Genomic DNA, 23,477 nt, shown 5'->3' on the forward strand with positions numbered 1-23,477 from the left:
CCACAAATGGAAAAACAGAACATTGTGGGCAAGTCACCAAAAACATGTAAACTTCCTGTGAGTGTCTTGGCCTCTCTCACTGCTCCCAAAAGAGACAAATCTCACTTGAAAAGTGTTCATGTTATCTCCATGCTGGAGTGTTAACTATGCAAATAAGGGCCCTACAGTTGTGACTATATATTTATATATATATAATATATTATATATATACTTCTTCATTTTCTTTTTCTTTTTTAAAAAAACTAAGTTAATACATTCTACTGAATTACAGAACCATTTTGTTGGAACATTGTTACCTCTTGACAGTTCCATACAATGGACAAACCCATCAAAAGCTGGCATGCAACATAGAAATCCTCTTTGTACAGGAGCAGAGACCGAAAAGCAGCATATAACACTGTTTTTAACGTCCTTCCTTGCGCAAACACACCATTTGCCAAAGGTATCAAAAATATACCCTGTAGACCATATACACAGCGTTGTTTTGAAGAAACAACATATTCAAAACAGCTGCTCCCCCCTCTCCCCCTCTCTATCTGCAGCTAATGCCAATATAGAGGAATTTGTTTCAATTACAATGCAAACCCAGCATTCCTTTCTCCAAAGGAATCATTCCTTTTCTTTTCCTGTTTTTGGCTTGTCCTCTGGCTCCTACATCCAGAGCATTGCTGCCTGAATCTGTATTTGTTGAAAGTTCAGGTGAAGCTCCCCTCCATATATCTCTATGGGGGCAGAGAACAAACTTATTTAACTGTGAGAAACAGAAGAAACCAACACTTTCTTCCAGAGGGCTGCTCTGATTTGTCTCCTTACACGACCAACATGTGACTCCATGGGTGAAACCCCTCGTGAAGGTAAAAAAAGAGGCAGGTTGAAGGAAGGGGCGGCTGAATGAATCCTATTTTCAAGTACTGGATTAACAGGCCACTACAGTGTGCAGAGGAAAGATGGGTCACAGAGGTGGGAACACGCAAGCAGCACACGCTACCTTCTCCCAATGGGCCCCCCGCTCCCCCTCTCTCATCTGGGCTGAAGGACAGAATTGGAATCCCCTGAGTGTTAGTAACCGAGATTCAGCGACTGGTTACAGTCCCTTGGGGGAGCTTTCAGGGCTCCCCACTGCTGCCCCCCATTAGCTTGGTTTAATTTCTTGCTGCAATGGCTCAAGGTATCAGCACCAAATTGGGAGAGAGGATTGGGATGGGTTCCATTTGCTTGGTGTTTTTTTTTTAAGGCTTTAAAACTGAAGAGATTTTTTTTCCAACTCCCTTCCAGATGTGACAAATAATATCAGCTGACTGGAACAGTGCTGCTCCTGCGCCTGGCCTAGGACAGCCGCACTCTGCGACAGCCAGCCACAATCCCCAAGCCCTTGGGCTAACTCAACAGCCAACCTATCAATATCTGTCCATTTGTTGCTGGGCTTTTTCTCCATCTCGCTTCCTCTTCTCCCTCCTCATTCACTGTCCGAGAGGGTCTCGTACTGCGAGACGAGCAGTGGCTTGGGCTCCTCCTCCCAGCCGTGGTGCTGGCTGCTGGAGTTGCCCTGCGGAACAGAGGCAGGCGGTGGTGGGGCAGCTGCCACCAGACCGGTGGGAAGCCTCATTGTCAGCGGGTTGTATGGAAATGGCGTTGAACCTGCGTTGAGACAGGAGGACAAGGCAAGGTCAAAGAGTTGGCCAACCACTGGCCCAGAAGGTCTCAAATTCTTTGCTACCAAGGAAGCAGCCTCCCTCTTTTCTTTATTGCGCACTTTCCCAAAAATGTGGCACTGATCCTGGCATTTATTACTCTCCCGCCTCTAGAAGGCACTTTATTAATTTAATAGATTTCCGGCTTGCTTCTAAGGGTTAAAACTCCCACAAAGACGATTACAACATATTTTTAAAAGCAGAGTAAATAATCAAACCATTAACACCCCCCCAATATGACCCAATGAAAAAGAGAGGGAGGGAGGGAGGGGGAGGGAGGGAGAGCCTCAGTACAGGCTCTTTAGAAGAGTGTTGGCTTTTCCTGCTGGGAGCAGAGGTGACCAGGTTTCATTCCCATCCTGGAGATGCTAGACCTTGGCCTGCACTGCATGTGAATGGAGAGAAGAGGAGAGCAGGCAGTATGTGAGTTGCGTCATGCATGCAAAGTATTGCTATAAGAATTGGTCCCCAATGCTGCAACCATGACGTGTATATTGGAGAAGATAGCTATGACTGGCTTTTTCCGCCATATAACTGGGAAGCAGGTGCTGGGCAGTTTAACCAGAGATTCCCAAGTGCCAGCAGCATCTAAACTGGGTCAATGAGAAAGCTCTCGTGAGATGAGGTACCATGACTAGAGTAAGCTGAACGGAAGGCTGGTTTGAGGAGGAAAACTGCTGCAGCGTGGCCTGGCTAAGCCTGTCTGCATTGTATGGCAGGTGACTGATGGGCTGGCTAAACCACAGCAGGGTGACCTGTCACCTTCATTATTCCTTTCTGTGGACACTTTTGAAGTGTTAGAACAATCAGAAAGCGATCACTTTTCAATATCAGTGTCCCTGCGTCCTCTAATAGAACGCATGGCTACAACTGAATCTGCAAGTGTGAGTGGATAAATACGGGGTGTGTAAAACTGAAATCGTCTCACAGATTGAGCAGCGCTATCCGAGATACACTCTATAGCAACTGACGAGTTTGTGTCAATTTTTTATGACCAGGTCTTCAAATCCTGATGTCTTCTAGCAAATTGTAACAGAACTCAGACCCTATTTGATAACTTCTGCAATCACTAACTACAAATAATCAACATACCTTGGTTGGTTTGGTGGTCAAGGCAAAGCAGCTAAGTTCTGGCTAAGACAATTAGGATTTCTTGTACGAATCCATCAGAGGAATTCACTTGTATTGCTGACTCTGGCTCCCTGAAATTCATTTCTTCACATCTTTGTACTTGCTAACCCCAACCACAGTGCTTCCTGACTGTTTCCAGCCACTAGATGCAGCCAACATGGCACAGATTCCTTCCCTTGTTACCTGCAGATGACGGCCTGTCCTCCCAGACGCGGTTGGTGAGAGGTGTCCTTCTGTTACAGTCTCCCTCTGAATGAACAGATGACACAGATGGTGGCCTCTCAGAGGAGGACAGGCCTGGTCCTGGCGACTTGGCCTTGCGGCTGTTGGCTCTGGCAGCAATCTTTGGCTTCCCTCCTCCTGACAAAAGAAGAACCATTCAAACAACCAAATGGTGGCCAGGTGTTCTCACATGACTAGGGAGGGCTTGATGCCTTAAAAGGGGCTCTTTAATGACAGGAAGAGGAAAACAACGCTGAGCAAATAGCAGGGCAGATTTAGAAAGCTGGGAGACACAGGTATTAAATCCTTCCCACTCGAAAACTGGCCCCGAATTCAGTATGTGGCCGATGGAGGCAAACTGCTACTAGATTCAGGTTCCCATCATGCAAAATGAAAACTCCTCCCTCCTCCCCCAGCACATCATAGGGTGTGTCCCTTCCTTTTGGCATCTAATAGATAGATGTCAGGGATTCATGGAAAGAGATCCCTCTTTAAGGCTGTGGGCGCTTAGCCTTGGTTCCCTTTTGGGGACAGGGAACAACTAGGACAAGATCTCCAAGATCTAACGCACACCTTAGTGCAAGTTTGAGTTATCTGCACTACGGTGCTTTTAATGGGACACATCCTCTGGTGCAGACCCAAACAGGCACCTTGCACGGGCATGTGCTACCAAATGCACATTCTGTGGAAAGCCAACATGGTGCAAACAGGCAGCACTTGCAACTTGGATGTGCAGCTCCTGGTCTGGCATATAATACATCCGGAAAAGGCTGCTTTCACATGCACAAATGGTTTGTTCAGCACAGCAAGGCAAACTATGGCTTGCCACAATTGCAAAGATGTGTGGGCTCCCAGAGAGGAGTTTGCAACAGCTTTGTTGCTTGATGGTCCTTCTTACTCTTACTCTTGTATTGTGTCAAGGTTTGACTTAGCTGTCTGCCTGAACTGGAGCTTGTGATTAAGCCCTCTCCTCACTAACCATGAGTTGGAGCCAGGGTTTGTTCATGGTTTCAGCTTCTGGTTAGTGAGCAGAGTGTGTAACCACAGGCCCCTGGCTCAGATGATATGCTGAACTGAACTGTGGCTTCGCTCAGCATGGCAGTAAAAAGGACTGGGAAGGAGCAAAGTGGCTGCCAGCTGCTCCCTTGGCACCCACATGTTGTGCGGTCCCAGTAAGCCATAGTCTGACTTGCTGTGCTGCGAGATCTCTGCTGCTGTACTAGGTGAGGCAATGTGGGTGGTGGGAAGAGGAAACATTTCCTTCTCTGTTTTTCTGAGGGTGGGACATAACAAACAAAGGCAGGAGCAAACAGACAAACCTTGGACACACTTTTCGCAAGTCTGCATTTGTAAATGTGTATATTGACAGCATGATGTTAAGAAAACAGCTGAACATAAACACCTAGTTCTCCCTTAGCCATACAAATGTACTTCGTTCACACCCTTCCTTTGCACCCTCCCTTCACTTATCCTGGCCCTTTCCAGCAAGCCTGGAAGAGGATTTGGGGGATTTCCTGCTTTTCCTCCATGACCCCAGCATCTTCAACGCCCCCAGCCTTTCTGACAATTGCACCCCTCCCCATCAAAAAAAGAAAGGACAGCACAATGGTCAGTGTTTCAGAGGAAGCAAAATGGCACTTCCAGCCTAACAAATTAAAGTGCTTCTTATCAAGCCAGGAACTGAGATTAATCGGTGTAATTAAAAATGGGAACAGAAAGTAAATGCCCAAAAGCTTAAAGAGAAAGGATCTGGGGTGGGGGTGAGACACGAAAACCACTGAAAAGACAAAGAGAGAGGGGTTAAGAGCACAAAGAGAGGGTTTAATAACACAGCGAAAAGGGCAAGAAAGGGGGAAGGGCTGCAGACCTGGCAAGGAGGAGTGCATGTCGTCAATCCGTCCGTCAGCAGTGGTTACAGGCATAGCAGCGGGCAAGCTTGCACTGGCATTCAGAGGGTTAAAAGCATTGGCACTGAGAGGAGAGCGCTCGTCCCACTGCTCGTCATATTTACCCATTAGGGCCTTCCTAATAATTGCCTCCAACCCCATGTTGGTACTGGAGTTTTCTTGGACCGACTGGCTCCTACAACTGATTAACCCTGGGAGGTGTGGAAGGAGGGGGAAGGAGAAAGGAGGGAGGGGGAGAAATTGGGTTGGGGGAAACGGGAAACCAAATAAGAAATTGGGTTGGGTGGGAAGAGGAGGAGGAGGAAAGGCGACAAGGGAGAAGGGAAGAAACAAACAGTCAGCACATTCTTGCAAAGCAACAAACTCTGTCCGGCTGTCTTCTTGGTTCCCCCAAACCCCCTGGCACAGCCAGCTCCTCGCCTGCCCCCAAGGAGATTGCAGGGACACCAAAAAGGAAGCAGAAACTACTCACAGATTTTTGTTTCTGGAATGCCACACACACACATACACACAGAGACTAAAGGACTGAGGGCTGTGTGTACCAGTTTCACATCCAGTGGGGAAACCAATTTTCAACTAAATTCTACTTAGATTGGACCCACTGAAATTAATGGACCTAAATTAGTCATATCCATTAGTTTCAACAGATTGAATCCAATCCCTTCCGACACAGAGCAGTCCCAAGGAGGAAGGAATGCTTCCCCTGGTGCCTGCCCAGCAGCATGAAATGAAGAAACGTTAACACGTGGGCTCATGCAAATCACCAGGGAAGAGGGCATTTAACTGAGGCCATGACATGACAGGCTCTGTTTGCTCGAAGTGGAGGAATTTCAGTTGTGTGACATCACTGATTCTGGACACGCTTAAACACAGCACTGAGAAGCAGAAAGAGCAGCGTTAACCAGCACAAGTGATGTTCATATGGGAGAAAATGCTCTGAGAGCAAATCGCTACAGACCTGCAAAAGAATTATGTTCTCCCAGGGAGAGCATGCGGGCTAAGAACATTTCAGGCTGCATTCCTGAGCATACTTGCTTGGAAATAAGCCTTGCTGAAAGGGGTGGGATGTTGTAACTTCCAGATGTCACCAAAAACACTTTTTTGCAGTTGAGTGTCAGTGAGATGCTGGATGTCTGCAGACAACCATATCACATAGACCTCCACTCCAGATGTGCAGGCAAATTCACCTTCCTACTTGGGCAGGTTGGCATGGACAACTGGGAAAGCTGATCTCCCTGGGGTGGGGTGGGCATCAATATGACAGTCTTCCTTCAAAAAATAATCTTGATCCAAATGAAAGGGATGGAAATTTGAATAGAAGGAATATAAGGAGTGGCTGGGGAAACTCAGCCAGATGGGCGGGGTATAAATAATATCTATCTATCTATCTATCTATCTATAAATATATATATATAGATAATTCAAGTCAGATTTTTGTCAATTCCCTTTTCTCAAAGGATCCCCCTTACCAACATGCTTTTTTAAAATCAGTGCTTTCATTCATTCATTCATTCATTCATTCATTCTCTCTCTCTCTCTCACACACACACCTCTTAATTTTAATGTTTGGCATGTTATTATGTTTTACGTGTGCTAGTCTGATTGGTGGGGTATAAATAATAAAATTATTATTATTCCTCTAAATTTATCCTTTCTAACCAAAAAGCAAACCTTGTCACTAGAAAAAGGAGGATGCCAAACAGAAGGAAGGAGGCAGGTGATGCCCAACTTCTACGCCTCACAGGTGAAACTGCTGATATATAATCTGGAAGTGGATTATTGTCATCTTTTCCATCCTTCATATACATCGGAATCATTGGGCTGTATCCAACTAAGTTATACATCATGCTCATGAGTTTCAGTGGGTGTAAGTGTCAGGAGGGCATATACTGGATGCAACCCATTCCTTCTACTGTGCTGCTTGGATTTCCCAAAATCCAAACTCTGCCACCCAATCTGCATCCTTCCAGCTTGATTCCACTTTCTGATGGTGGAGGCTGTGAGGACAGAAGGACTTCTATATGGGAGACAGGCTGAATAAACATGTGTGTGTGTGTGTTGGTATTGCGATTGTGAGTCATTAGAAGCCATGCAGTTAAGGTGCGGCAATGCACAAAGACCAGAGGCGGCATTGTGGGTCAGTGGCTTGCTAACCATTCCCAGGGCAAGAGGAGCCAAAATAAATAAAACAAAACTTTTAAGAGAGACTGAGTGATATGGAAGAGAAAGAATGTTCTTTGTAGAAACATAAAACATTAAATTAAATCCAGCCTATGGTTTGCTCCCCACTCTGCCTTCCTGGGTTGACTTCCCCATTTCCACACAGGTGCCTTAATGGGACTTCTTTGACAACCAGCCTCATACAAAATGGCAAATGACGCTCCCTCCACCACATGACCCTCTTCCACATGACTCTCTTCTGCTGTCTTGTACAGCTGTTCAGGAACATGGCTGAGTTATCAGGAGTCTGACACTTTGCCCAATGAGACTGCATGGCCACCTTTGCAATGCTTAAATTATCTGAAGGCATTTGTGATCTGCAGAGTCCTGTGTGGAATGGGAGTGTCAGACGCCGGATGGAGAGGAAGCACAGCTGTACCTGTTCCAGTAATGGCTGGCATGTTGAAGATCTCTGTTCCAGGCTGCCCGACATCTGGAGGAGGGGGGAAAGAGAGAGCCTCAAGCACAAGTCACATTCCCAGGTAGGCTAATTATAGACTCAAACTCCTGTAAACTCCCCATCATTCCAACAGGAGGAGTTGCATAAAAGCCCAATACTTTTTATCTTGGAGAGCAAAGATGGAATTGGGTTTGTTGTCCTTGAAGGTACAGAACACCTGGCCTAATTCAAGGCAGCACTACCCATTTTTCTTCATTTCCCACCTCTATGGGGGAAAACGCAAGCGAGAGGCTGCAGAACTCGCTGCCACTCCCTGAAGAAGCCATGCAGATGCAGTTGGGATACTGGAGATATTAAGAGGAACATCGCTTAACTCTCTTGTCCAACACAATTGTTCTAAGAGTGGCTCGGATAAAATTGAAAGTGACTACTTAGCATTTTAGGATACATTAAAATACAGATCAATTTGTAGTTAATGAGCAGATGGGAGGCATTTCTAATACAAGTTGTCCACTGTCCAGGAAGGGCTGAGCTCTTTAGAGGTTTGAAAGCAGCCACCTGGCTGAGTCAGAGGCCCCATCGGAAGCAGGGTCACATGACTTTCAACAGTCAAGACTCCTCCCAATGAATCCCGAGAACTGTAGTTTGCCCAGGGTGCCGAGAGATGTTAGGAAACCCTTGTCGCCCTCACAGAGTTGAAATTTCCAGAGTGAATCAATCCCTGTGGAGTCCTGTGAGGGCAAAAGGGGTTGCCTAACAACTCTCAGCACCCTTAACAAACTACAGTTCCCAGGATGCTTTGAGGGAGGTTGTAACTGTCTAAGGTGCGGCTGGGCCAGATTCAGGCAGGACTGAGAGCACTCATTAGTTTATGACATTCTTAGCAAATGAAACCAGGGCTCCTCTATCCTGCCACTTACATGTGGATACTAAGCTTCCCGTGACTCCATTGTCCCGTGAATCACTGCCTTCTCACACTTTCCTCTCCCTCAGTTTGGATTTTCTCATGCCAGGGATTCTCCGAAACAAAGAGGGCATGGGAAAATCTGGACTGGGGGAAGGGAAAGTGTGGGAAGGCAGTGATTGGGAGGGTGGGTTATATTAGCAACAGGGAATTAATGGGTGTATAAGAAGCTTACTATCCACATTAAACAACAGGATGGATGAGCCCTGAGTTCATAAGGGAGCAGGTGGCACTGTGGTCTAAACCACCGAACCTCTTGGGCTTGCTGATCAGAAGGTTGGCGGTTCGAATCTGTGTGACGGGGTGAGCTCCCATGGCTTTGTCCCAGCTTCTGCCAACCTAGCAGTTTGAAAGCACACCAGCGCTCCCTTGGCCTGAAAGCGAGATGAGCACCGCACTTCATAGTCGCCTTTGACTGGGTTTAACCATCCAGGGGTCCTTTACCTTTAATTAAGGCCACCCTTTTCTTCCGATGTGTTAACTGTTTTACCTGATTTTATTTTTATATTGTTGCTATCTACTTTGGGACCTTGTAGTGAAGGGTGGGCAAGAGATGTTGTTGTTGTTTTTCAATTAATTTATTTGATTATATTTGAATAAACCTGCCTTTGTAATGAAGTAATTACCTTTTAATATTTTGATGCATGTGCCATGGCATTCACTGTTCACTCTCACACTCAAATATCCCTTCTAAAAATGACACTTGCAATATTCAACTTTTACATGTACATGCATAAAAATAATAAAAATAAGCTGACCAATTCATCAGGGAAACTCTTGGGGGTCAATCAGAATAGTTTAGCTGATTAAGTTTGATTAGCTGACTGAACATTGCAGCCCCAACTGTAACCATCACTTCATTGCTCCTGCCCTGTCCCCACAGATAACATGAATAGAATTCCAGCCCAGAGAAGTCCTTACTGTACTCTGCCTCGCTCCTGCTGTTTGTGCTCAGTTTCTTGATGATCTCTTGCTTCTTGGACTTCACCATAGCAGAATTGCTCTCTGTCAGTTTGCTGAAGAAGGCTGGTGGTTGCACGTTGTTTCCTGGAGATTTGGAGCCCATCCTGCACAATTGAAAGCCCATCAAACTGATTTTGTTGGAATCCTGATACCATCATGTTCGGCCTAGACAGCCCTGATCACAAAATGTATCCCAGGATTTATCTCTAAAATAGCAAGTGGCCCAACCTCCTAATCCACTAGCAGTTTCACGCTAAAAGTAATACATGCTCCTGGAAGGGGGTGATCTATCTGTTGAATAATTGTAGGAATGATGTTGTGGAGAATGTGGCAAGATTTTTGAGTGACATCATGAAATTACATCACCACAGGTCCTAGGAGCCACTTTTGCATCTCACAACGTCTGAACAGTTTTATCCTAAAGTACCTCCAACTATGTTTTGTCACCTGTGCTGTGTTCTGATCCATGTATATGACGTACTCTTACTACGCCAATAAGGGAGTTTGACTGATTGTTCCTGGAAGGGGCATGAGTGCCCTCCAAGGGCTGCTCCGCACGTTCTCCAGCCTGCTGCTTTCCTCCTATGGAAAATGGCAATTCGGGTTTGCTCCGATTTTAAGCTTAAGAATGTGTTTTTAATGAGCGGGGCAAAGGGAAAACCACTCGGACCTAGGCCTAGAAACCATGGGTCAAGCAGAAAACTGCTGCCCCCCATGCTTTCTAGGCATGGGACAAGCGGAGGTGTGGATGAGCCCTAACACAAACCCACGTGCACACCTACCTAGCTCACTTATACACTGTTCCTCATGCACGGTACACAATGCACACAGCTGGACTAGGTGAGCCCACAGGCTGCCCCGTTAGCAGGGAAGACCACCTGCTTTGCAGGGAGAAGGCCCCCAGCTCAATCCCCAGCATCCCCAGGCAGGGCTGGGAAAGACTCCTGGGCTGAAACCCCGGACAGCTGCTGCCAGTCAGTGTAGACAATACTGAGCTAGATGGACCCAATGGTCTTACTCTGTGTAAGGTAGTTTCCTATGCTTCCCACAACCATGCCTAAGTATGCCACTGATCTAAAGAGATTCCATCTGATTTCCCTAATCAATGCTGGATGCATTGAATGATTGGTTTCTGAAAGAGCTACGTGGCTTTAGAAGATGGTTTTAACCAAGCTGGGGTGTCCAGCATTCAATGCACAATTGAAAAGCCTGATTGCCCACCCACAGAGCTGGTGTTGTTTGGAAGAGAACGACAAAAATCACTGGTTGCCCAGCAGGGAATACAAAATGGGTGGAGTGGGGAGGCGGGATCATCCTCAGAAACTCCCGCTGGACAGCCCAGCTGCTGCCTCCATTACCTCTGCTCCAGCTGTTCCCCTTCTCGATACAGGATGGGATATGTGGCATTTCGCATGTGATCGGCTTCTCCCACCCCATCTGGTGGAGAGACGGGCTCTATGCAGTTGTTCGGAGCAGGTGTTCTGATCTGCTCGGGAGACCTGAGGAAGCAAGCAGCAGGACTGTGTGAACCGCACGGCTCTCTTTTCCTTCTGACACAGAAGAGCTGGTGTAGGTAAAGGGGCGGGGCAGAAAACCCCAATTTTTAGAGTGGGCAGAAAAGTGACAGAATTGCACTGGAAGAAATGGACAATCGCTATGGGGAAGGCTGGGACAAAACAACACCACCCCACTCCTGCAAGGTTTTAAACAGTCTGGACTTTCCTCTCCATATCCTATTGTGATTCCCTTACGTTGAAACGGGACACTACTATACAGTATGAGTGTGATTGTGGTGATTGGTGCTCTCAATCAAAGCTTGCAAAACGATTTCTGGGGAGAGAAGGGGGAAAGAAAGAATAATGCCAGTTCCAATTACTGCTAGTCTAAAACAGACAAGAGCTCCTATTGCATCAGAATATAAACTGTAGCTCCAAGTCCTGCAACTGCTGGGCCTTTTGAATGAGGTGCTCCCTAAATCGCTGGCTGGTGCCGCTCACTGGAGCAACACTCAGAGGGCATTCTTCAGTCCGTGACATCTGTGCACGGAGTTCGTAAGAGGAAGGCGTGCAGATGGCATTCTCAGTTGTTGCTCCACATCTGTGGAACTCCCTTACTGTTGAGATTCGGCACAAGAGGAAGGGCTGCAGCTTTGCACGCAGGCGTCCCAGGTCCACTCCCCGACACCTCCAGAGGACTGCCTGAAATCTCGGAGAGCCACTGACAGTCAAGTTAGGCTTCACAGACTCCACATTAGCAGCTTACTGTGCTCCTATGAAACTTGCCTTGGGGGGTGTATGGAAGGCAAGGAGGATGATTCAGCTCGAAGGATCCCAATAAAGTCCCTTCTCTATCATTCACAGATTGGGAGGGGGCCGGCCTTGCTGGACTGCGATTTGCAGAGCTAGAATCCCGCAGACAGGAATTGCATCCAGCTTCCTTTGCTCCTGGGGTAGGAGGAGGTGAGGAGATGTGTGGCAGCTCATGGATATTGCCTCTCCCAAGGTCCCCCGTTTCACTGATGATACCTGTGCTCCTTTGGGTTTGGATTCTATATCCGCCTGAGCTTTGGACACAATCTCCCTAATCTTGAACCCCATTTGCTTCAGTGGAACCCTGTGCCTTCCCCTCTCGCCCCAGCCAAGGGACTTCCAACTCCGTAACTTTGGCTGGAACACACCAGAAGTATCAGAATGGGGCGAGACAGAAATGCAAGCAGCAGGCAATCAATGGCAAAGAGACAGGGATGAAGTGGGCTCACCTCTTGCTTTCTTCACTTTCGGGGGAGATTCTTGAAGCAGGGATGTGCTCCATTTGCTGCTGCTGCTGCTGCTGCATGTAAGCCTCACTAGGAGTTCGCCGAAGATCCAGCACAGACCCTGGGAAGGGGTACATAGGGGTCTGGATGTGGGAGTTCAGCTGCTGGGGATGATGGCGCGTATAGTCTTGGGTGATAACCTCCTGCAAGAAGAGAAAACAGCTCTGCTTTTGTCTTCAGATCATTCCTTGTGCGCTCCAAGCAGCCTGCTATGAGGGAGGCTGAGGATGCAGGGGACATGCGAGTGCTCCCGCTCCAAGGCGCTGTGTGAGCACCAATTGTGTGGGTGGTATGCTGCATTCTGGCCCATGCAGGGGCTGGAAGGGGATCTATGCACTTCCCCCTCTCTCTTTTCTGGAGGCGGGAACTCAAAGGGCTGCAGGGTTGCGGAGCCAGAAGAGATTCCTCACCAAAAATGTAGTAGGGAAAACCAGATCTCTTATTTGGGGAAGAATGGATCACTCTCGGGCAATCCTTTCCAAACTTGCACTTTCCTCAATGAGAGCCTGTGTGCCCACTGTGGAACAATGTCTGGACTTTGGAGTGTGCTCCAGGGTAGAGTTTATCAACTTGAGGCCTAGGGGCCAAATGTGGCCCTCCAACCCACTATCTGGCCCTCGGGACTTTCCCCAGATTGCACACCCCTCAAATCACATTTGTCTGGCTGGGATGCATCACAGGAGGCTGCCCAGAAAGGAATGAAAGAGATTCCTACCCCTGGTTCTAAGGTTGAATGCTCTTGTGCCCACTTGGGCCTTGGCACTGCCCTGTGTGGACTGAGAGGGCACAGCAGAACAGAGCTGGTTCCCTGCTTATAGCTGTGCGTGGCAGGCAAAGATCAGCTGCAATGGTGGGCAAGGCTGGCTGTCAAGGAAACCTGCCTGCCATTCCAGAGCTGCTCACCAAGGAACCCCTGAGCAACTTCCAGGGAGCTCCAGGGCTCACCAAAACACACAGGAGGACATTTTCAATTCACAAGCAAAGACACTGGCAGCACCCACACTTTTGCCTAAAATGACATCAAGCAGGCACCTTCGTTTCGGAGCCTGCTAAACATCAGGAAAAGCTTTCTGCCAGTAAGAGCTGTTTGACAGTGGTACCATCTCCCTCGGGAGGTGGCGAACTCTCCTTCCTCGGAGATTTTTAAGCAGAGGCTGATGGCCACGGATGCTTTAGCTGAGAGTCCGGCCTTGCGGAGAGTTGGGCTGGATGACCCTCAAGTCCCTTCCAGCTCTCTGATTCTAAGCTTCATTGTTTGGCTGACTCTACCCAGGTGCTTAGAAAGTTGAGGTAACTTCAACCTGTTTTAGTATTATAACTTTTGTATGTTTTAAAACAGGGTTGTAATTTTTTCTCGATTTTACTATTTTATCATTTCGTAAACTGCTTTGAGGTTTTTCACAATCAAGTGGTGTATAAATTTTATGAAATAATAAGTAAATAAATTCACATTTTTGCCAGTCGAGTCGGTTATTTTATGTTGTTAGCTGGTCCTACATAACGCTCTACAACTGCAGGGCAGTTAATACTCTGAATGAAAATGTTTTATCTGGATGAGTCAGCCATGCCACAACCTCCAAGTCATTTATTCTGAGCTTAAAAGCAGAGACAAAGTCTGCTCCATGGATGAATCTTGGAAGGGGCTGCACGGATCATTCCTTCCAATAGAAAATGACTGTGCTTACAGGAGCTCTGCTTAAACCTAGCCTGGGATTGTGAGGCTTTGTGTGCTATGGACTCTTTCCAAACAAGCACGGCTTTAGCACTCCCCATCCAAGCCTGTGCAACATCCATTGGGAAGCCAAGTGACTAATGCTAATTACATTGATATGCTGAGCCAACGTGACGACCCGCTGGTGGCCTTTGGCGCTCTGCGACCCTTGGAATGGCTGGCTTGGAGACTGCCGATCTTCAGGGAGCTGGTGGAGCTGCTGTATTTGTGAGATTTCTGCTACGGAAGGCTTAAGAGAACCTATGAGGAAAGAGAAAGATGGGCAGAGCAGCCCAGGAGGAGTTAAGAGACCTGAAATTCATCTTGATCAGATGCTTGCTGCTTCTTTTAAAATTCACATAGGCCATCCATTTCCAGTGCTCTCACCTTTCCTTTAAGTCAAGAAAAATAATCCCTTACGTATAAAGCAAGCAAAGGCAGACAGGCAAAAACCCAACGACAAGAGCCAGTGATGACACGTCAAACATTTTAGAGGTGACAATTTGATCTGGAGATTGCAAGCAGTAGTAAAATCAATACCACGTGCTGACTAGCAGAGATAGCCAACATGGTGCCCTTCAAATGGTGTGGACTCCAAATCTCATCAGCCAACATGTCTGCTGGTCAGGAGTGCTGAGAATTGTAGTCCAGAGCACCTGGAGAATGTCAGGTTGGCTTGTTCCTGCTACTGGTTGTGCTTTTTGGCAAAGAGGTGATGCAACCAAGGTTCACTAGGTGTATGGTGGCCCTTTCCAGGAAGTCCCCTCACCTGGCTGCTTCAGCCGCGGGTCATGCTCCGCCCCGCGCCCTTTCTCAGCCTCCTGGGATGGCTTTGCCCCTTTCTCATGAAGCGTGCTGGGTGAGCTCACGGGACTTATTGCTTCTATGCCATCAGGGCTGTAGCTTCCATGGAAACCTGGAAGGCATGAAAGAGAGCAAAGGGTCTTTTAAAATGGCAACAACACTCTTTCCTTCTAAGCACTAATGCAGCAGTTGCAAAAGATTCACGCTGTATTTAACAGAGGGATGGACAAAAGAAACCCTTTCCTGACAGCCATAAAAACCTACAACTGGTTTCCATCCCTGCTCGGCACCTGGTGGTTCAAAGCAATTTGTCTCTGTGTTCTAAACTTGGTGGCACTTACTGATGGGGAAGGAAGGTGAGGAAAGGGGCACAGGGGGCAAATGCGCCTGCTCCTTAGTGCTTCTTTCCTGAACAGAAAGCCAGAGGCTGAAACACCAGGAAGCCAACTAAGTAGAGAAGCTGTAGGTATAACATATGGCTGCTCCCAAAGCAAAATGCAACTTAAAGAGAGATAATAATCAAATCTCACAGAATCTAGTTGGAAGCAGGGAGCCTGGGGGTCACCCAATCCAAACCCTGCAACGCAAGTGAATTTTCTGTCACCTGTGGAAGCATCTGCATCCTCACATCTCAAAGTGCTTTACTCCCTAGATCTTCCTACTTACAGCTTTGGCTTTCCATCAGATTTAGTTGGTGTGCCAAGCTGTGCCCATATTTAAAGAAACTGGACCTGGCTGCTGCCCTTCATGCCCTAGCTACGCCCAAGCCGGATTATTACAGAGGTTTTTACTTGGAGCTGCAATTGAGAAGTGCCTGGGAGCTTCAGCTGGTTCATAACACAGCAGCCAGAGTGATGCCTGGCATGAGCTGGCATGATCATATTACCCCAGTGGTACTTTCAGCTCAAAAGCTTGCCAAATCACTTCTAGGCTCAATTCAGAAGGAACCTCCATAGTACGATGCAGCAGCTTAGCTTTCTGAACTTTCAGAAAATGTCATTTCATTGGCATTTCATATGCAGAGCTGGGGTGTGGTCTGATGTGAACGTGCTCAGGAGGTTTAGGATCAGTTTTCCTTCTCCTAGGTGAGCTACCTGTTTGGTATAGACTGACCTTTCAGAGGCAGGGAGCAGGGTGGTTGCCACAGCCCCTGGTGCCCAGCTGAATTATGCAGGCAATAACCCATGACAGGGATGGGGAACCTGTGGCCCCTCCAGGATGTTGCCCCAGCCAGCATGACCAATGGTAACAGCTGTAGTCCCATGACACCGGGAGGCACACAGGCTCCCTATTCCTGCCCCCACTACTGCCCAATGCCAAACACAAAATATACATGCTATGATCCATATATATCATACAAACACTGAAAATCATGCAACTTATTCGAAAAATGTAAATCTTTGGAATTTGGAGCAGAGAATAAACTAAAGCCCCTGAAAACAAAACTCCACCCCAAAGTATCCATGCAGCATCCAGTACTGTTGCCCATTACACTCTCATTCATGTTTCCCTTCAGCCACCTCCTTTTGCCCGTCACAATCACAGCCATGTACCAGAAACTGAATGATATGCATAACAGCAGCAGCAACAAACACAACCAAACCCAAGAAGGCATGTAGATGGGCAGGAGGAGAAAACAAATACAGTAGTAAGAGCCTTCATATGATACACCACATGAAATAAAACAGGCCGTCACCACAAATGCAAAAATCAAATTAAAAAAATTGATGGGTGAGAAGGGTCTTCGGGGGAAAAAAAAGGTATTTGTGTGTGTTTTAAGGCCACAAACTTGGAAGAACCGCCCTGCTCCCCCTCCAATTTCTTACCATCGCTATTGGCGTCGTTACTTAGCGAGCTTCTCTCTCGCTTCCCCTTATCGCAAGAAATTTGACGCATGATAATCACATCTATGAAGCTGGCCGCTGTCATGGTGGTCTTACCGAGTGCTCGGAGCTCCTGTTCCTGTACTGAAAAGGTTTTACTCTTTTCTCTACTGGGCTGTTCACTGGCCGAAACTGCGTGCAGCGACTGCTCCAGGGGCGGGTGGTGCTGCGGGTGGCTTTTCCCCTGTCCTCTGCTATACAGGTGGGTTGGACCTGGCCCAGAGGAGGACAAAGGCCTGGGCTCCATGGCTTTAACGGGTGAAGGCGACTGTTCCAGGCCGCCTCCAGCAGGCAGTTTGGAGGAGAACAGGTTGCTGTCTGCCTGAGGCCGCTCCGCTTTGACATCCTGCGCTCTGGAGGCCTCCTTCTGCATGTGGGCAGGATCCATCATAGAGGTATAGCTGTCCAACCCACCTACGGAGCTGCGCAGTGATGATACCGAGGAGTATCCTGAGGAGCGAACTGGTGATGTGGTGGTGGCAGAGGAGGAGGTGGATCTGAAGAGCAGAAGGCAAAGTAAGAGACCTGTGGGAAGCTTTTTGGGTGGGGGCAGAGGTGGATTTAGGGCACAACTGTGGGTTCCCCGGCACAACTGGGCAAGCGCTAACTAGGCTTCGGGGAGGAGACATGAGGGCTCTGGCAGGGTCCTAGAGTCCTCCCACCTCCTTCCCAAAGCCTAGTTAGCACTTGCGCAGCTCTGGGAAGGAGATGGGAAGGCTCTAGGACCCTGCCAGAGCCTCATGTCCTCCATGTATTTATCCACCCTTTTGGAAAGCCATCTAATCAACCAGCAATCAGAACCTCTTCGGACAGCAAGGTCCAAAAACTAATTATGTACTCTGGGCTGTATCTAGTGCTAGTCCTACTCAGAGTAGACACATTGACATTAATTGACGTGAATATATCAGGCCCATCAGTTTCAGTGAGCAACACCAGCATTGGGATATAACTTTATGCAAATAAGTAATTCCCTTTTGTTCCTCTTGGACCACTTGTCCCTGACTCTTGAACCTTGAAGCCCTCCAGATGTTGTCAGCCTCCAAGTCCTATCAGCTCTGGGCAGCAAAGCCAGGATGGTGGGGAGTTATAGTCCCAACAACACCTGAAGGGCCATCGGCTCCCCAGCCCTGTTCTAGTTTGAGGGGAGAGGGAGAAAAGTCTTCCATGCTCCCCACACAAATCATTTTTTTAAATGGTGGCATATTGATTATGGAATGCTCACCCCTTGAGAGGCCTTCATAACCTCCTCTCTGCTGGCTTTTAGGTGAATGTGGAAGCTTTATTTTTATTTTCTTTGCCAGGCTTTGAGTGTTATTTTTCCTGCTGTTCTGAAGTTTCATTCTGACTCTGTTTCTGTAGTTTCCCTGTTCTCTTCTACAGTATTTTTTCTTGCTTTCATGTAGGATTTGCATTTTAAATTGTTGTTGCATGCCCCCCTGGGGACCCTTTTAGGCTGAAGGATGGGCTTTGAATGTTTCAGGTATATATATGTATGCTACAAACGTCTGCCACACCCCCCACGTGCCACCTTAGCCGTGACACTAAAATGTCCTCTTTGCAACATGATCTGCACCCAATGCAATTTCCTCCCTGCAAGGCCCCAATCGGCAATGTGAAATGTAAATCGACCTGTGATCCTTGGATGAAGGGCAGTACAGAAATTTAATAGATAAAATGTGCTGAGCAACCCTGCCCATGGCACGTCAGGAACCAATAAGGCCGTTAGCGCGTCTCTGACATACCGCAGAACTGAGGGGGCAAGGTTCTCCGAAGGGATCATCTTCATGTTTGTGTTATGCAACACGCTGGGGCGTTGCTGGATGTTCTCCTGGGTGCGGGGCGAGACAGGGGAGTGCTTGTGATTGTGAGAGTGTGCTGACGGCCGACTGCTGCTTTGGTCTGTGCCTGCCACAAAACACAAAGAAACACTGTGAAAACTCTAGATGTGGAAAATCCAAAACAAGTAACAGTTGAACAAGAAAGAACTTAACCAAGTCCCTGCCAGGCCCCTCCACCCGCTGCCCCCCCCCAGGTCACTAAAGGAATGCGATCCAACCTGGTCTCCAGATGGGGGCATGCTCCACAGTGGTTGTGGCTGCTAAGACCGACTTCTTGCGCTCCTTCTCACGCTCCCGTTCACGGTCTCGTTCTTGCTCCCTTTCAGAAACTGAAGGTCCTGTCTGCTTGGTCAGGTGTGTGTGGCCTCCTGTGAATCATTAAACACACAGTCTGAACATGCTCAGAAAGCAGGTGTTGTGACCTGAATATTAAAGCAGCTATTCTGCAGGCCCCCTGCCAGCAGCCAAAAAAAACTGCAGCCTGAAACATCCGAGGACACCCAGGTATAAAATGACATACCCATTTTAAAGTACTGCAATTTTAGCCCCTTAATTTTGCTTTGTGTCCCTTTTTGGGGGATATCCATGTGTTGTTGTTTCTTATTTTCCTCCTCTCCGTGTCCCTTATGTTCTTCTAGGCTGAGAGTGCACATGTGTGTGTGTTAACTTAGGCTCTTAAAGAAGCACCTAACGAATTTCAGCAACATATCAAGAATCAGCCTACCTGGGGAGAGTGGAGAGCTGCTGTGTCGGCTAGTGAAAGCCTGGGGGGCACTGTGGATGTATGTGATCCGGTCAATGGAGGCGGCAGAAGTGCCTGGGGTGGGGGGCACAAGCACAGGCAAATGTGGCACTTGAGACAGGTCAATTATTCCTGCTAAGAGAATGGAGGGGGGAGAGACAGTTAGGAGAAGCAATATGCCTTGGTACTAGAAGTGCAGTATGAAAAAAGCAGTAACCTCTTGTGGCATTGTACGACACTGTAGCCTGTGCTGTGTCAGCTGTGAAAGGATGCCTTAATCTGGACAGTGGGTACCACTTTCCGACTTTCCTGTCTGCCCCATGCCTCCTGCACTTTTTAGGGAGATCCATCTTCTGAAAGCAGCAAGTTCTGTCCCTGTCACATGGTATCACATCACCTGAAGGGCAAGGCCAGCTGCCCAAACTGCCTGCAGCTTGTTCAGAACGGCAGGCAAAGAAGTGGGCAGACAAAACACAGTGAAGAACCTCTCTCTTGTCAGTTACACTTAATGCAACTTGGCAATGCAGAACAGGGAAAACCACAGGCCTGGGGAAAGGGTTGCTGAAGAGTTCCAGGGAATGCAAAAGCTTCATCACCAGAATTACTGGTGCAGTTAAGAAGCACCATTGGATCCCCATGATCTGCATGCATCATGTGAAACATAAAAAGTGTTGCAGCTGATTGATGCCTTCACCAGTTAATGTTGCCAAATCAGGCCCTTATGCCTGAAACTTGCTCCATGCTCACAATGTCCTCCTAGTCTCAGCAACACAGAGAGCCCTATGACACCTTGAATCTAACCAGTGAATTGGGGGAGATACTTTTGCAGGCTTTGTCCAGCAACGGACCAAGTCTGGCCCATGGAAACTTATGCTATAAACAAACATGGTTCTCTGAAAGTGCTTCAAGGATCTCTCTTGCTTTTGCTGCAACAGATGAACACAGACACCTGCCAGAATTTGCCACACAACCCCAAACCTATTTTCGGACCTGCTGCATAATTGAGGGCTAGCGAGGGCTCTCGTGGAGACAGGCCACGCAGCAGGTCTGCCCTCTGGGCCATTGCAGTGGCAGCCGCAGCATTGTGGTGCATCTGCTGGGAGGTGATGTAGTCGTTGATGATGGTCTGCCTGTTCTCCATGGCAGCCGTATCTGGGTAGCCGCGGATTAGGTATGGTGGGTAGAGATGGGGGTACGTAGGGCTAGGAGCGAGGTGCCTTGGCAAGTAATAAGCGGCTGCTGGACAGAACAGAGAAAAGGGACAATATTAGCTTTTTCACATGCTGTGTGTTTTCTTCAGCAGAGTTTGTCTCAAAACAAAAGCACTTGGGAGGGCAATTGGAGCCATCTCTGCTCTACTAGATCTCTTCTTCAACTCTCTATTTTTGGCTTCTCACTGTAAGTTCACCACTACCACCCATGTCCAAACTCTTCTCCTCTTTACCTGAACCTTGCCACCCCCCGTTCTTGCTGCAACTATCCCAGGGTGTCTGAAACCAGAGATATTCTTCTTTACTCTGCATGTTGCTAGAATGGCCTCAAACATCTCCCAATGTTCTCTGTCCTTTTCCATTGTCTGTTAAATTGTTCTAAACTGAACAATGCATCCAGATTCTTAAGAACTAAGCCAGTCAAATCTGTACAGAGAGACTAAGCTGTGTAATGCTGGCCTAGATAACTCAGCATATTCCAGCCATGGTGATTGTTTCACTGCTGCCATTTTCTGAACCTAAGACATGTTTACCTGCTTCCAGGGGGATTCCTCTGGGAATAGTTGCTGGGTCAAAGGCCAATGGAATGTGTCCCCTGTACAAGTCCACACCACTCACTCCCCGGAGCAGGTGCTCATATGGAGAGATAGGGGGGTGGTGGTCTGCAAGGGTAGCATGAGGCGACTTGGAGCTGGCCATTTCTCTTGGCGTCGGGGTGATCTTTCTGTCCTGGGAGACAGGCTTTCCAGCAGCGATGCTCCCTGTCAAAGTAAAAATGGTTTGTTACAAGAGCCTCTGTGGAAACGCCCTCGAGATCTCAAGCCATTCTGAGACAAGTACCTCCCTTTACCTGTTAGATTTGACTGTTGGCTTTTTTGGCTAAAATGTTCGTAAAAGTTGAAAATGAAAAATGAAATTATATATAAAAAAGAGACAAGCAGAAGAGGTACTGGAAGAGGTTATGGAATCCCTCCCCCCCCCCGCCCATAAAAATAAAACTACCAAGACGAGAAAACACACAAAAACAACTATTGATGTCTCCAATACCAGAAGTTGAGATTGGGGAAACAATCTCAAATATGGCAAATGGTAATGCACCAGGGCTAGACAGCTTTCAAGTGGAATGGTATAAAACATATACTGATCTCCTGACACCTAGATTATATCAGTTACATGATGAGATATTTAGAGAGGGAATCAGCTCAACATTATTCAACCATGCTTACATTACTCTTATTCCAAAGCCTGCCAAGGATCTGATGAAATGTGCCAACTATCACCTAATTTCTTTGATAAGCATTGATACGAAAATCTTAACAGCAATATTGGCAAATAGCTTGCAAAGAGTAATACCAACTATTATTAAAATGACCAAACAGGGTTTATAAAGACGAGACAAGCTGCAGATAACATCAGGCTGGTAGTGGATTTGATAAATTTAAACAGGAACAGTGAAGATTTAGCTACTGTATACTATCTCTAGATATGGAAAAAGCTTTTGATAAGGTCCACAAACTATATGTGGAAAAAGTACTACAAAAATTTGGTTTTCCATTAGACTTTATAAAATGGATAAACATATTATATTGCTCCCCTACATCTAGATTTAAGACAAATGGCATAATTTCTGCACCTTTCACATTATCTGGAGGTACTAGGCAAGGCTGCCCACTTTGCCTTTGCTTTTTAACATCTGTTTGGAGTCCCTGGCATGTACTATTAGACAGCATAAGGAAATCTTTGGTGTAATTCATAACTCATGTGAATACAAATTGGTAATGTTTACAGATGATATTCTTCTGTTTATTACGAAACCTCACAGTACTATTTCAATATTAATGCAGAATATAGATTTTTTGGCAGTATCTCTGGATATACTATAAACTGGTCCAAATCGGAGTTGATGTTAATAGGAAAGAACTTTTTGGTTCAACCGTTTAAACAATACCAATTTCATATTTGCAAAGACAACATTAAATATCTAGGCATATTAATATCACAACTTATCTAAATGAGCATAATTAAACATCAACAAAATATATCATGAGGTATCAATAGACATCGACAGATGAGAGTCATTGAACCTGACTCTGTGGGGGAAAGTCAATTCTCTTAAAATGAACATAATACCTAGACTACTTTATGTCTTAAGAAAAATTCCAATTCACACGACGAACAAGTACTTCCACAAAATTAAATCTTTTATTAGAAAATGCTTTTGGGGCTCTTCAGTTCCAAGAATAACTATACAAAAAATGCAAATACTGATAAAAGATGGAGGAATTGGGATCCCAGACTTAGAATTGTATCAACAAGGATATTTACTGTCAGGTACACTATTCTGGAGACCCACAACCGAAAACAACTGTCCAAAATGGGCTGCTTTGGAATATGTAGCACCTCTAGAGAGATGCAGCACTTCTAGAGAAACGGCATTTCCACGCGCTGCTCTGGTTCGCCAGAAGCGGCTTAGTCCTGCTGGCCACATGACCCAGAAGGTGTACACCGGCTCCCTCGGCCAATAAAGCGAGATGAGCACCGCAACCCCAGAGTCGGCCACGACTGGACCTAATGGTCAGTGGTCCCTTTACCTTTACCTAGAGAGATGGGCAGCACTCGGGTCTAAATACATTAATACTTAAGATGCTACTGAAATAGTAACATCAGTTCGAACGATATGGCACCATATGTCCCCAAATTACAAATTTGATTTTTTCTCCCACGACAAAATGACTTTGTGGGGAAACACATCTTTAAAAATCGGGAAAGAAATGATCGTATGGAAGAGGTGGATGAATTTGGGTATATGTTTTAATGGACATGTACATTGGTAAAGGCTTTCTGGGAAATGATATATAATGAACTAAAGAAAATGTTTAAAAATACATTTGTTAAAAAACCAGAAGCCTTTTTACTAGGTATAATAGGTGAAGAGTTACCAAGTGAAGATAAAAGACTTATGCAACGACAGCAGC

At 46.8% G+C, this 23,477-nt stretch overlaps 1 protein-coding gene across 13 annotated transcripts in view; it reads right to left on the minus strand.

Annotated features, from left to right (window-relative positions):
- Window positions 1-343: 343 nt before the first annotated feature.
- NCOR2 (nuclear receptor corepressor 2) overlaps window positions 344-23,477 on the minus strand; it is a 359,439-nt gene continuing 336,305 nt past the window's right edge. For 5 of the 13 annotated variants that reach the window (XM_053369214.1, XM_053369216.1, XM_053369217.1 and 2 more), the window contains exons 33-47: window positions 21,036-21,263; window positions 20,282-20,530; window positions 19,274-19,426; window positions 18,768-18,917; window positions 18,454-18,616; window positions 16,655-17,208; window positions 14,794-14,940; window positions 14,137-14,285; window positions 12,257-12,456; window positions 10,857-10,997; window positions 9,457-9,602; window positions 7,551-7,604; window positions 4,912-5,142; window positions 3,006-3,182; window positions 344-1,638 (exon numbers count right to left, since the gene is read on the minus strand). In XM_053369214.1, the coding sequence (XP_053225189.1) occupies window positions 1,457-1,638; window positions 3,006-3,182; window positions 4,912-5,142; window positions 7,551-7,604; window positions 9,457-9,602; window positions 10,857-10,997; window positions 12,257-12,456; window positions 14,137-14,285; window positions 14,794-14,940; window positions 16,655-17,208; window positions 18,454-18,616; window positions 18,768-18,917; window positions 19,274-19,426; window positions 20,282-20,530; window positions 21,036-21,263 (2,924 nt within the window). In that variant the 3' untranslated portion in view covers window positions 344-1,456. The remainder of the gene's footprint in view (window positions 1,639-3,005; window positions 3,183-4,911; window positions 5,143-7,550; window positions 7,605-9,456; window positions 9,603-10,856; window positions 10,998-12,256; window positions 12,457-14,136; window positions 14,286-14,793; window positions 14,941-16,654; window positions 17,209-18,453; window positions 18,617-18,767; window positions 18,918-19,273; window positions 19,427-20,281; window positions 20,531-21,035; window positions 21,264-23,477) is intronic. The other 8 variants (XM_053369224.1, XM_053369219.1, XM_053369223.1 and 5 more) reach the window with 6 other exon arrangements.

The sequence above is a fragment of the Podarcis raffonei genome, chromosome 16 (genome assembly GCF_027172205.1).
Source record: "Podarcis raffonei isolate rPodRaf1 chromosome 16, rPodRaf1.pri, whole genome shotgun sequence".
Lineage (NCBI taxonomy): Eukaryota > Metazoa > Chordata > Lepidosauria > Squamata > Lacertidae > Podarcis > Podarcis raffonei.